Source organism: Vanellus vanellus, assembly GCF_965231255.1.
Source record: "Vanellus vanellus genome assembly, chromosome: 2".
NCBI classification, from domain to species: Eukaryota; Metazoa; Chordata; class Aves; order Charadriiformes; family Charadriidae; genus Vanellus; species Vanellus vanellus.
In genome coordinates, this window is record NC_138906.1 from 54,585,599 (window position 1) to 54,599,960 (window position 14,362).

At 46.6% G+C, this 14,362-nt stretch overlaps 1 protein-coding gene across 1 annotated transcript in view; it reads left to right on the forward strand.

Annotated features, from left to right (window-relative positions):
• Window positions 1-1,064: 1,064 nt before the first annotated feature.
• EGFR (epidermal growth factor receptor) overlaps window positions 1,065-14,362 on the forward strand; it is a gene marked incomplete at its 3' end in the record, with an annotated part of 160,099 nt that continues 146,801 nt past the window's right edge. Inside the window, exon 1 of the mRNA XM_082479617.1 lies at window positions 1,065-1,458. Coding sequence (XP_082335743.1) covers window positions 1,356-1,458 — 103 coding nt within the window. The 5' untranslated portion in view covers window positions 1,065-1,355. The remainder of the gene's footprint in view (window positions 1,459-14,362) is intronic.

Here is a 14,362-nt window from a genome sequence, read left to right on the forward strand (position 1 = left end):
AAAAAAGGGATCGTAACCATAAGCATATTTTACTGAATATTGACTAGCTTGGGTTTGCCTCTCAGAGGGAAAAGATGCTGGGGGGGGGGAGGAGGGGAGACCACCATGCATGTACTTTTTTGCTTAACGTCTGTGGATGTCCCTGGAGCGCCTCAAGAACACTTGTATTATTGTGTGTTTATTAAGTAACTCGCTCCGCGGAGCAAGGAGCGCTTTCTCACTGCCGGTACGGGGGAAAGGAAACGACCGCACAGATACAGACCCGTGTGTTAAAAAAGGCGTAGAAAGAGCGCCGTTTTATTTCACGCACACACCTGGCCTCGCAAGCGTCGGGGGTAAAATGACCCGAACCGTGCCCAGCACTGTTCGCAGAGAAGCCAAGTGGGCTCTATTGATTTAGGGGGAGCAAAGCCCCTTCCCCCAGAGATGGGCCCCTGAGGGAGCGGGTTTAACCTCCAGAGCCGCTTCGCTGTTGCTGCTCCTCAGCAGCCTCAGCCCGTCCTTAGCCCGCGCTCCCCTCCGTGGGGGCTGCGAGGACCCTGGGGGACGGGACGGGACAACCTTTCTGCTGCACCTCCGAGGCACCCGCATTCCCGCACACCCCTTCCCCCGGGAGGGGACATGGGGGGTGTGGGGGGGGGGGGTGGGGGGGCAGAGGCTGTGCCGGGGCCACGCCGTTTTATTGCGAGCAACGGCAAAAACACACGTTCATCCCTGGGGCAGCTGCCGGGCAGGAACCGCCAAAGACCGGCAAATCCCCCGCTTCCCAAGCAAGCAGGAGCAGCTAAACTACCCCCTCCCCGCCCACCTCTCCTCTCACCCTATATCCCGGGACAGGTGGCGGGTCCGCCCCTTCCCCACCTGGGCGGGGAAGGCTGCGCCGAGTTCCTCCTCCCCTCTCCTCCTTGCTCCCCGCCCCATCCTCCTCCTCCTCGGCGTCCCCAGAGGGAGCCCCTGCGCTCCGCGGCCGGGAGGAGAGCGCAGCCGGGCTCGCCCCGTCCCGCAGCCGGCTCCAGCCGCTCCGCAAGCCCCTGCGCACCCGCCGCCGCCTGCAGCAGGAGGGGCTGAGGGAGGAGGAGGAGGAGGAGGAAGAAGGCAGCAGCCGCCCGCCCGCGGCGGGACACACACGTGTGCGCGCAGCCCTCGACGGCCGCCCTCCGGCATGCTGCGCGGAGCCGCGCCGGGCAGAGCGGCGGCGAGGAGCTGATCGCGACCGCGGGAGAAGAAGAGCGGAGAAGAAGAGGAGCGGCTCCTCCGCGGGAACCTCCCCGCGTCCGTCCCGTCCGACACCACCACCACCACCACCCCCCTCCCCATATCGCCCGACTCCTCCGAAAGAGCGGCGGTGCCGCAGCATGGGCGGCCGCAGCCCCCTCGCCGCCGGGCCCGGCGGGGCCGCTGTCCTGGTGCTGCTCCTGTGGCGCGTCGCCCTTTGCTCCGCCGTGGAGGAAAAGAAAGGTAAGTGTGGGGGGGACCGGGGCGCCGGGGGGGGATCCCGCCGCCGCTTTGCCGGCTGCGCCCCCGTGGGAGCGTGGGAGCCGGGCTGCGGGCGGCGGCGCGCCGCGGCCTCCCGTGGGGAGCGGCGGAGGGAAAGTCCCAACTACTTCTTTCCTTAAAAAAAAAAAAAAAAAAAAAAAACAACAACAACAAAAAAAAAAAACAGAGAGGAGAGAGGGGATAAAAAACCCCAAACCTATAGCAGCGATCACGCAGCTCTGACTTCCTGATTCTCGGCTTATTTTCTTTTGTGGGGGTGGAGGAAATAAAAGGGAATAAGCCTTGGCACATCTCATCCGTTGTGCTTCTCTCCTTTCGTGCGTTTTTGTTTTTTTTTTTTTCTTTCTTTCTTTTTTTTTTTCTCTTCCCCCGTTGCCCAGTGTTTCCCCGGAGCGCGCTCCCCGGCCGGGCCGGGCGGCGGGCTCAGCCGCTGCCGGTAACCCCCCCCGCGGTGGCAACGGGGAAGAGCCCGCGCAGCCCCCCAGTAAGCGCCGCTCCGGTAACCCCCGCCTGTCACCCTGACCTGGACACCTCCGCTTGTCCTGTTTAAAAAAAAATAATAAAAAAAAAAAAAATCAATGTATACACCTGGGAAGGGGAGTGTGTGTGGAAAGAGGACAAACTTCACGTGAGTTCTGGTTCTCTAAGAAAAAAAAGAGCGATTTATCCCTGCCTGACCCAGCGTGCAGAAGGCGTCCCCCGACTTCGCCGGCGCTGTCACCCCCGGCAGTGACCGCCCGGGCCGGCGGTGCGTGGGAACGGCGCGGAGCGGGCGCCTCCGCCTCGGGCTGTCGGGCTGGGGGTTCGGGGTGGGTAGGTTTGGGCTTGGTTTGTCGTTGGCTTTTTTTTTTTTTTTTTTTGAGAAACTGGTATAAAGGGTGAGAAAACGTTTGCTGGCTGGTCGGATCTGTTGCCTTTTTATTTTTCCTTTTTTTTTTTTTTTTTTTTTTTTTTTTTTCTCCTTCCCTCCCCTCTGTGTGTGGTGCTCTCTTTTGTGAGTTTGGAGAGCAGGCCCCGGCTGCTGTTCCAGGCAGAGTGCGGTCCTCTTTATCTTGGAAATCTGCCAGCCAGGAAAAAAAAAATAATGCAGATTTGGTTGGGGTTGGTTTGTGGTGTGTCGTGTCCCGACCCCCTCCCCCCCCCCCCCCCCCCCTTTCTTGCTTTTTAAAGCAAAAGCTGGGAGAAGAGAATTAATAGTTTTTAGAAGGGCTGATGCGTGGCTTAAAGTGACTGAGTTAGTCTTTCGTGACTGTGGACAGTAAAACCGTCCTGAAAGGGAGATACACCCCATCCAAAAAAACTAGTTGCACAACCTTCAAAAAGTGGAGATTCTCTTGTTCCAGAAATCAAGTTCATACATGTTGTTGATGTAACATGGGCAGTTTTTCTTTCCTGGTTTTCTTTTTCTTTTTTTTTTATTCCCCCCTCACCCTTTGAAAATGATGAGAAGCAAGGTGACTCCCATCTGCTGTGCTTGCATTAAAAGTCTTTTGAGATGCAGTCTCAGGTGCACATGCCCTGTAGGATATATAAAGTGTGAGGGGAAATACCGTGTTTAATTCTGTGTCTCATAAACTTATGAGGGTGCCAGTTATTTGAGGTTTACTAAATAATCAACAGCTAACCCAATAGAGATTATTTTCGGTATGTTCTGTTAGCAAGTAACTGTTCCTCTGAGGAGAGCTGGAGGCTCAGCGGCAGAGGTGAAGGCAGAAGAATTTCTTCAGGAAGCATGAACCGATTGATTGGTCTATTAGTTTCTCGCCACGCTCCAGGATAAACAAGAAAATTAGTCAGGGGGTACGAAATAAAGCGGCATTTGAGAATTGTGAGATACTGGTTTGAAGCCACAGGTCCAACAGGTAACAGAGCATCAGTGTATGTTGAGGACCTGCCTCCTTGGTCAAGTGATAGGACCCACCGTCAGAATTCAAAGTATTTCTGGAAGTAAACGTGCCGTAATAAGTATATACAACACTCTTGAGTTTTAAGACCACATTATGTGGATTTTGGAAGTTCAAATCACATATGAAGTTACACTTTTCAAAATTTCAACCTGGTTTGTTCTATTACTAAAAAGAGGAGATGTCTGGGGGAGAAAAAGTACCTGGACAAATGTTTTTGTTAGAAGAATGTCAGAATCAACCTATAAATTTCCATTCAAACATTATGATGATCAGATTTTAAATACAATTGTGTCTTTTCCCAAAATTTTAGAATGAGTTCTTTGAATATGGATGAGAAAAAAACACGGTTTAGTTATAACACTGTAGCCATTAGGATACAAAAAAAACCCTAATTGTGCTTATTCCAGAACCAAACGGCATTGCTGGAAACCGAAGTACACTCGCAGGGATCGATACCTGCCTCTGTCTCTATCTACCTGCTCTGATGTTGACCCAGATTAACCACCATGGAACTAATCCAGATTTCCATTAACGTACCCTGGATGGCCTGTTCAGTGGTACCGGAGATACCTGTGACAGCCGGCATGGCACATACGCAGAATGCATTTGACCCACGTCCAGTTTTATGTGTCAGTGCTCAGTGAGAGCACTACAGTTAAGCGAACTGCTTTTTGTTGTTATTATATATTGGTTTTATATCTCTAGTTTATCTGCGTTGTGGGATGGGAGCATGCGGCTCTGCGTTGGGAGCGTGCGCGCGAGCGTTCTGGGCAGCTCGGTAGCTGCAGAAGTTGGCTGCAGTGGCCTTGTGTACCTGATGTCCTACACGGCTTTCTGGAAAAACAAGGGAAAACTTAAGTTCCTTAAGGATGTCGAAGTCTTCGTTTTCACGTGAAATGAAAAAGCTCCATCTAATATCCTGCGCAGTGTTTACGTGTGGGCTACGTGTGTACTGCTGTTACGTATCGCTGCCCTTTAACATTGTTTTTGTAGGTTCTGCACTGTGTATTGTTCCATACTTACTTGCGACAGATGTATACAAGTAGACTAATCTTTGTGGATTGCGTCGGGCTTGATCTGGTTATGCCCAGGCATCCAGTGCCTTTTGAGATACCCCCCGGTGTAACCTGGCCGCTGTTTCCTGGGAGCAGAGATCCCCGTGGAACGTGCCTGCCGTGGGAGCCAGCACGGGGGCCTCCCAGGAGCAGGCAGCTGCCCGCACATCTGCAGCTTGGCGGAGGGGTCGGCAGTGTCCTCTGCCTGCCTGCTGCCAGGCACCAGGTCGCGGGTGAAGGACATCTCATGCTCCTGTTGCAGTACCTGCATTGCTGCCGCCGCTATTTTGTCGTTCTTGTATTTGTATTATCACTGATGCAAGCGGAGTTTTCTATGTGGAGACAGGAGAGAATATAGTGTGTGTGTGTGTGTGAGCACGCGGGTATTTGTTTATTATCCAAGGTCTTGTCTATGCGCCCATTTATTATTTTATTCGCCTTGGTAAATGACCAAACTTTTGGGGGATTTGGAAACTAAAACAAATCTGTGCAGCCTTGGCAGTGGATGCAGTTAGAGGCACGGAAATTTACATAATGATACGAACCAATTTGGTGAAATAATATAATGAAATAAGTAGTCTTGACTACAGAGTTGCTCTTACTCCAGTGCCTCAACGTGTGAATGATTAAGATCAAAACCCAAATCCTCCCATCGTTAAGGGCATTTTCAGATAAGCAGAGAAGGGAAGGTGAAGTGCCAGCAGACTTCTCCTTAATTTGGGCAATCTGCAAAGTACAGTGACTCTGTGCAAAATGCCACAGAAGAGGTTGGCCTCTCAGCAAAGAGTGTGTGTGTGTGTGGTGAGCAAACTACACACAGGAGCGATAGTAGTAAATACAAATTTGTTGTTTCTTGCATTAAGAGTATATTAAGAGATTTGCAGATAAGTAAGAAATCAAGATCAATGCCCTGGAGACTTTGCAGTCAGAGTAGTCCGTTGTAATTTATTTGTTAATTTATAGAGAGAGACTTTCAGGGAGTGTCGCACAATGCCATTATGGTCCTCAGGGCTGACTTTTGCATTTGGGTATCCATGTATCGCTGAAATCACGGGGATATGCTAGCTTTAGCAGCAAGATAGCTGACTAGCCAAACCAGTTCCTTCAGAAGGTGTCCTTATCTTCCTTGAGCACGATCTGCCTTTGCTTAACAGCTCTTTAGAAACAAGCCCAGTGAAAGGTTTGCTTCATTTTAGGGAGGATGACAGTACCTTCATGGAATGGTTTTGCATAGAAACTGTTGATAATGCCGCAAACTCCTGGATTAGTCCAAGTTTCGGTAGCAGGTGTGCATCAGAGGGTACAGTCACCCTGCGTGTGCGAGTGAAGTATCCCAGAAAGAACTAACATGCGTTCAAAATTAGTAGTCAGCATGTTATATTAGGAGCATTGGTGTTTACAGGTATGAGAACTTGTGTCAAATCTCATGTTCGACTCGGATCTGTATTACAGAAGTGCTTGTGTAATGCAAACATGGTTGTACTGTCAGAGAAATGCTTTGACTTGGAGAACTGTAATTGGGGGAGCCAAAATTGGCTGTCCCCACAAAAGCAGCCTCTGGCCAGTCTATGTTAGGAGCGCTTGCTGGGGTGGCCCGGCTGACAAACCTTTTCAATTTAGCCTATTCAAAACGGGGGCGAGGTCTTATTCTGTAAAAAAGATGACCTGCTAGCTTGAGCAATTGTTATTTTGGAAATGTGTGAATTGCATTGGGCATCTTCTGTTTGCGTGTTAATAATTTCTCAGAACCCCCTTCTGCTATACTGCTCTCCTTGCACATCTACGAGGGAAAAAATGCAATTCCGTCGCTCGGGGCTCAGCTGGCACAGGAATCGCGCTCAATCCAGCTAGGATTTTGCTAGTTTTAGCAGAAAGGGAAAGTTATTAGGAGAGGCGGCAGAGCTTTTATTTGCTCCTCAGTGGAAGGCGCGTTCTGGCTTTTCGTGTCCCGGGTTTGCTCTGTAGCACTTGCCGAAGGTGTGCGGCCTCCCATGAATGCTCAAGCAGCAGTTACTGCCGTGATGGGGATAGTCACCCGCCTTGCTCTGGCCTCCAGGTTAGCTTGAGCTTGAGCGACGCGCCTTGCTGGAAGGGCAGTTGGCGAAGTTAGTGCAGAATGCACCACTCTGGGTCCTCAGCAGCGCGTCAGCCAGCGCCTGCGTCAGGGACGACAGGAGAGCGGGGGATAACGACGAGGGAGTACCTCTGGGATGCACCCTTTGAACGGGGCTGAGGCAATGCCAAAGGTCCCCAGGTCTGGGTGACAAGGGTGGGATAAAATGCTGCGCTGGATGTGACTCATCGGAAGTTCTCCCTTCCTGAGGACCGCTGCCATGTGTACCTCTCGGCTCTGGAGAGCTTGTGAAAATGCACGAGGACATGGGGAGTCAGCACAACGCATTTATCAGCATTGTGTAGGTGGGGATAGAAAATGTTCAGGTCTTTTTTTTTTTTTGCCAGGAGTTAATAGTACCCAGTGTGGGAATCCACCGCTTGTTGTTTTGCGTGGACTCTGACAGTTGTTTAGCTTGGTACAGTACACGCTGACCCTGTTAAATACGTATTGATTTGACCTTCTCCCGTGTTCCTGCACTTCCAGGAATGCTTTATTAGTAGGTGCAGCGTAAGATCTGGTAGTATTCCTGCCTGTTCTGGTTTTTGATGTGTTACTTCTTGGCTTCCCACTGCAGCAAATGGGACTGTAATACTTCTTTTTTTAGGGCTGAATTCTGCTGACCTAACAGTATTGAGTAATAGTGTATTTTTTTTTTCCTTCAGAAATAGTTACAGAACATTTGGCATGAATATGGGCAGCAGAAGTCATTCCTAAACAAAATGTGGGGGGAAAAAAAAAAAAAAAAAAGATATATTCCACGTACAGAGAAGCTGTACCAAAATAAATGTCTGTTCCTGCTGAAGCAAGATTTTTATTTGAGAGCTGTGACATGCCTTCGTAGTTTGTCCATAGGGAGAATGTGTAGGTGTGGCTCTTGTGCTCTCTGTGCTTTAATAATGTTATTGAGGGCTGCTCGCAGGGGAGAAGTAGGAGGAAACCCACTTGTGAGATTGTGTGTTTGAACAGAACTTTCACCAGAGTGAAAAGACGAGGCCAGGTGGGTTGGCCATCGAGCTAAGAAGTACGCTTACTATCACATCGCACCTTTTTTAATTTTTTTTTTTTTTTTTTAAAGAACAGAAAACATTGATAGGAGAGAACAGCACTGGGTTTATGTAGCCCGTAAAAGCGTGTGAGCTTTCCTTTTGAAGTTTTAATGCAAAGTGTGTTTTGGCTGTTGACAGATCCATGCAAGGCAGATGCAAGGTTCCTCCTCCTGCCAGCGTGCCTTCTCCTGCCCAGCACATCTGCGTACATGAAAGTAAACATCTACGTGTTCGCATGCATGTCTTGCTGTTAGGGTGCATCAAATCATGGGTGGGTTTTGTTTGTTTCAGCGGTTGAGGAAAAAAAAAAAAACCTGGAAAAAAAGAATAACTTCTAGTCAAACTGAAACAAGTATGTCGGGGTGGTTCTAGTGCAGTGAAGGGGGGGGGGGGGGGAAAACCCCAACACAAAACAGCAACCAAAAAAACCTGTTTTAAGATAATCTGGAAGATTAAATTTGACCTGAGACCATTTCTTTTCTTTTTAAGTTGGGTAAGAAGGAAAATGAAATGTCATTTGAAATGAAAATTTGCAGGTTTATTTTCAAAATACCAGAGCACCACTTAATTTTCTTACACTTCCCTCCCACTCTTTTTTTTTTTTTTTTTTTTTGACCAAGGCATGTTTGCTGAGTTTGGCTCAAATTAATGAACTTACTTCAATTCCCTTCTTCCCCCCCCCCCCCGAAAAACTTCAGGTTTTGGGGGTGGGGTAAGGTGTCATTTTATATACATGCGAAAAGCTGCGCTCCAAATATTAAGTAGAGAGATAAATGCAGCCTGAAGTGCTTGTGATCAGTTCTCCATTTTCATATAATAATGATAACAACAATAATAAATAACAGTTGAGAAATGAAATAATAGTAGACGTAATAAGATAATGAGAATTAATCATAAAATTACTAATGAATAATAAAAAAAGCGCATGGTATCCCTTACCTCCCTGGTCTCCATATGTTTGGTGCCTTCACCGTACCTTGCTAACCTCTGGCCAGAGGAGGAGCTGGAGATTTGCAGGTCCTTGCTAGAGGCGCAGAAGCAGGCGGGCTGGGGCTTTGGGCAGGTGAGGTGAAAGCTGCTGAGCAGTAGCAATGCCCCAAGGGCCGGCGGCGCTGCTGCTGTGTGGGTGAAAAGCCTTCTCCTCCGTCTAGCGGTTACCACTCTGTGGTTCCTTTCCCTTGCAAAGGTGCCGTGTGAAGGGCGGGTAGCCTCCGGCTCCCTGGAAAAGCGGTGGGTTTGACAGCCCCCCTCCCCCCCCCCCCCCCCATCCCAAACCAAAAAAAAACCAAACCAAACCAAAAACACCCAACCCCCAAAAAGAATAAATAAAAGTATGCAGGACCAGCAAAGATGGTTTTTCCAGAACCGCTCTGCCGGGGTAGACGGTTCTTCATGGGGCAGGGTGAGTCGGCAGGGACCGTGTCAGGCGGGATGTTTTCCGGGGAGGATGGAGGAGAGAGGAGAGGATATAAACCAGCTGTCTTGATGACAGGATAGTAGTATTTTAGCTCTGGCTTTTATGAGAAGGAAATTATCAGTTTGTGGGAATGGGGTTTGTGTGCCTTTGGTAATCAAAACACCGTGGCATAATCCTTGCTTTCCCATCGCCAGATTCAGCAGTAAACATGAAGATAACCAGAAGCGCCCTGGAAATCAGGTGCTCTCGGTACTGGGGCACCGGGAGCTCGCACAGCCCTTCTCCTAGGTAGGGAAAAGCATCATTTTACCTATCTGGAGCCATGGAGGCTTTGAATGGTTGCCTGAGGCAACACAGCTGGCCGCTGGTGAAGTTGCCTGCTAGGATTTTTGGCCTCTCGTCCCATGCCCAAGTCAATGGTAAACACTGCCTGGAGTTGGAGGTAGCCAACATCCTGCTCAGGGCTTATTTGCTAGCTTTTAAATGATGTCTTAGAGCGTAGTTTCCCCTCCTTCCTGAAGGCCCTCTTGCCTGTCCTTCCCTGGGGACATGTCCCTTGATGGAGGTTGGCCGTAGCCTGGGATGAAGGTGACCTATAGTGGCATGTGTCTGGCTTGGCTCCTTGTGACCAAAGGGTGCTCATTCCCCACCTGGCCCCTTGCTCCACCACCAGGGGGGAACCCCGGCACCTCCTGAAATAACGGCGGTGTGAGATGGTAGCTGTAAATTGGGGTTGGGTGTAAGCAGATGTAAAGTCTGAATCGTCTCCTAAATTATGCTTTCTACATGGCTGCAGCATAGTTGTGATGGCAGTTTTCATATATGCAAGGCCTAACTTTAAAAAAAAAAAAAAAAAAAAAAAAAAGGCAAGAAAGAAACAAAAACCAACTATAGCTGCTTCTGTCTGGGGATATGTATTCACACCCCCCAGTTAAGATCTGAGGGGCACACATAGAATTCTGAAAGTTGAATTTGATTCACCTCTGAGGTAGTAAACATTTCTTCTTGAGAGCTGTGTACTTAAATTCTGCAGAGCGCACTTATGGCTGCCATGTGCAGTTCCCCATTGCTAACCAATTCTGTCATCTGGGAAATACCATTTTTTCATTACGTGTAATTAATTGAGGGTTGTGTTTTTTTTTTTTTTCAAAAAAAAATCTTAAGTTCAAAATGCTTTTGTAGAACAGTTGTGTTTTCTGAAGCTCACTTGGGATGTAACACTAAGGAAGGAGGCAGGGTTCAAGGAAGAAGCTTGTTTTAGCAGTTGGGTCAGTTGTTTCAACAATGCCTTTAGCAAAGAAGTAAGAGCCTGTTTCCACAAATCAGTAACTAGTTCCCATGATTCAGATTGAATCACGTAGTTCAAGTCATTTGAATAAATAAATGACTTCTAGTAAATGAGACAACCTCTGCAATTAGGATGGCATGCTGCATATTTCACGTTATTTATTATGTGGTTTTCAATAGATATGATTAAGTTGCGTTACATATGGAATGCTAGGTGGCATTTCAACACAAGCCACCTAACCAAAGCTTGCATTAAAATGAGATACACATTTGTTTTGTACAGGTGGTGGTGTGCTGTATCTTCAGCAGTTAGGTTTTCTTACTAAGTTTCCACAGATACTTAACAGGGAAAAGGAATCACCTTGCCAAGTGTACCTCTGTTTTCTTTAATTGTAGGGGGGAATTCTCAAGCAGATCCTTCCCAAACATTTGTAATTTGCTGCTGTCTTAGCTTTCCTTCATGTCTTCCTGGGCCATCAACTCCAATGGATGTGCCATAACCAGAGATGCAGAAAACCGCATCTCTCAGGTGGGCTCATGGATTATGTGGTGTCCTTCGTGTTTCCAAGGGGATGTGCTTCATGGTCCACCTCCAACTTCTGCTGCTGGGTTTGGACTTGAGATGAGAGCCTCGTAATTCAGTGTAGAAGACAGGGAAGAAAAGGTCTTCTTGGCCTTTGTTTCCTAATGTTGTTATTTTTTAGTTTGTCTTAATTTTAAGTAGCTGTATTCGGCAATTGAAAAATCCCATGTGGTTTTGGTGTTGTGAAAGTAGTATTTAAAAAAAAAATATAGTCATTTTACAACTCTGTCATAACTATTTATACCATGTACCAAGCAATGTTGATTAATTTAAGAAAATACACTCTGAGCTATCAAAGGCTCTGGCTGATGGTACACTTTGGGGATATGGAGGATAGGTAAGATTTGGGGACCTATTGGCTGCATGATCATCTGTTTTATTCAGGAGAAAATTTTGGTATCATGTTTCTTTCCAAGTTTTTCACTTAATATAACATAAAAGGTATGTAAGACTAGGGATACTTATTTGATAAAAGAGCCTTTCAAAATAATGAAGATACCAGATCTTCAGTGCCAGATAAAAATACCATTTTGCATATGTGATCACCATTTCTTCTGCAAGCAGAAGTTACCGGTTCTCCTACCTGAAGGTGTTTGTAGTGAATTTTCCACGAACTTCGGAAACTGAAAATAAAAAAAAATTATTCTTCATTCCCTTTAATAATTGTGAGGGGAAAGCTGTAGTAAGAGCAGATATATGACAGTTTGACAAGCTTGCTTCTCGTGTGTTAAATCTGGAGCTACAGAGATCATCTACTGGGCATGTGGAGACAAGGAGACCTTCCCCCACAAAAAAAGGGGGGAGGGAGGGAGATGTCCTCAAGTCCCTGAGTGAGAGCCCATCACTGGTTGGCATGACCTTGTTGGGAACTGCTGAACAGAAAGTGCCTTTAGGCAAAAGCTGTTACATGTGTGGAGTGTTTTTCTACTTCATTTTTATTGCAGCCTATTTCTCATGAATGGAAACTTGACATTCTCACTTGTTGAACAGGATTCAATTTGTTTTGTTTTGTTGCTCTTCAGACTAGTTTTGCACCAAGTCCATGCCTTTTTTTTTTTTTTTTTTTTTTTTTTTTTTCACCCTTGCTATTAACAAACAGAAAACCCCAAGCAAAAAAACTGATGAAACCAGAACAAACCAAACCAACTTTTTGGAAACAGAAGTGTTAGTTGGCAAAATCCTGGCTCTGGAAACTGCTTTGTCAGAGTTAGACCATAATTTAAACTGTTGGGTCTCCACGTGAACAGGGGTTTTGTACCACAGAGCAGCGTGTAGGACGTGGGGCCCTTGGTGTTTGCTGGGAGTTGGGAAGTGGTGGCAGAGTGACTTTGTTTTCAGAGGCAGCCTGAAGGAGAGAAGCCATTCCCTGAAAAACAAGCTGTCAGAAAACCTAGTAGCAGCCCCATCTCCCCTCCCTCAGGTACCGATCCAGGTCTTTCCCAATGGAGACCTGCGGTAATGTGAACAGAAGATGAATTAGGCCCAGGAAGAGCGTATTTCCCTCTTCAGGTTCAATATTTGAATTCTGACTGGTATCTGATCATTCACAGTGAGACTGTCCTTACCGAGGCACAGTAGCTGACGGGGTGTTGATCGCCCATACGAGTGGACCATTTCGGTTTTGGCTTTCTGATGAAAACCTCTCGGTCTGTTCTTTACGTACTCACACGTGTTGAGGACAGAGCAGAGCTTTCTATTTGAAGCTTCAGTTGTGGAGCAGAGGAAAGCCAACGTTAGAATTGTGCCGGTGTCTTTGTGCAGCAGACCGAACGAAGTGCACGAGGCTTGCAAGGTGGTATCAGCTCCGCATTTTGCCTTTATTGTTGTGGTTGTAGCGTCTAGGTAGATACTGATGCTGTTAACACTTCCCCAAACTTCATGGTAGAAGTTCAGTCTTTGAAAGTGAGAGCAGGGGCAAGTCTTTCACTGTATATCCGGAAAGGAAAGCATGCAAATCATATTTATGTTACGTTGTTGGCTTCCACCTGTCTGGAAAGGAGGAAAAGTAGTTGAGTCGCAGCAGGCTTAGTTCCGGGTAAAAGGAAAAATGTGATCCCCTCCATTTGTAGTTCCTAATTTGACCACTTGCAATGAGGACATCTGCAGTAGGAGGTGAAGTCGAAACTTCAGCATCTTCAGTTATCTGGTAGGGTCTGATAATTTCTTAAAACATCTGTGTTAGGATACGTACCCAGTTATTGGATCGGTTTGATATTTGTCTTTTTGTTTGGGATTTGAAAGGTTTATCATTGAAATGCTGTCTCGTTTCCATCTGGTCTTCAAAAAGTAATTAAGTGTTGAGCAATGGTATTGTCAGTCTGTTTCCTACCTAATAAGCTCTGCAAGGTGCTCTTGTTAATGATTTTATTATTTCAGAGCCGCTCTTGTTCTCTCTTTCCCTCCTTAATGAGGCAGATCCCCTAGGCAGCATCACTTTATCACAGTTGTCTATGGTAGATGAACTATTCCAGCACCGTGGAAGTTTGTGTTCATCAGTGTGTAAGATGTTCCCATCAGTGTGTGTGGATAATTCTCTCTGACACTTAAAAGATTTGTCAAGCGCAAAAAAAAAAAGGAAGAACAGACCCTTTTTCTAAATGAGGGTCGTCTTGATTTGAACAGCAGCAGTCTGGATTGCATCAATGAGCACATGATATTCAGTGAATTAAGAGTAAAAATAGCTAATTAACACCTTCTCCGATTCTTTTGTCTCTGCTCATTAGTTACTATGAACCAAATTAATTCCTGATAACATAGGGCATGGACGGTGCCAATGCCAAGCTCAGCTCAAGAACTGAATTCTCCGAGATTTCTAGAGAGAAGTATTCCCTTTTTTTATTGCATTGCCTGTTTCTCCGAGCTGCCTCCGTGTGTCGTGGAATTTAATACATGTATGCTCAGCTAACACCTGTGGTTTGTATTTCATCATGTGAAGAGAAAACCTGAATTAGTTATGGGCACTTGAAAAGGTCTTGGGCTAGGTTTTCCTGGTTTAATACGGTACTGATTGGATCCTGTCTACGAACTGAACTCAAATTCTGTTTCAAAGAGTTGGATCATTTCAGAAATAGCAAGCATGTGACTTCTGAGTAAACAGACTAGTTATAATAGACAGGATTAGAAAATGGATCGTTCTGGGCCAACACTGTACTATTGAGAGTGATGATATCGTACTGGTAATCGCACTGTTGGGCTTAATGGCCCATAAACTTTGATAAAAGCTTTTGTAAAATTGTCAGCAATAATTCCTTCCATTGTTAGATTGCCAGTGAACGTCTTCAGCCCCTGGAATAAATTGCTACCATCAATTGTGTTTATGTAATTATATAAAATAAGACTTTCAGTCTGAAGGTGTAATAACTCAAATGAAAAAACAAAAATACTGTCAGCTGACAATTAATGGGTCAGATCCACAGTTGCTGTAACTGCCGAGAACTCTCTCACCTGGGTTGGG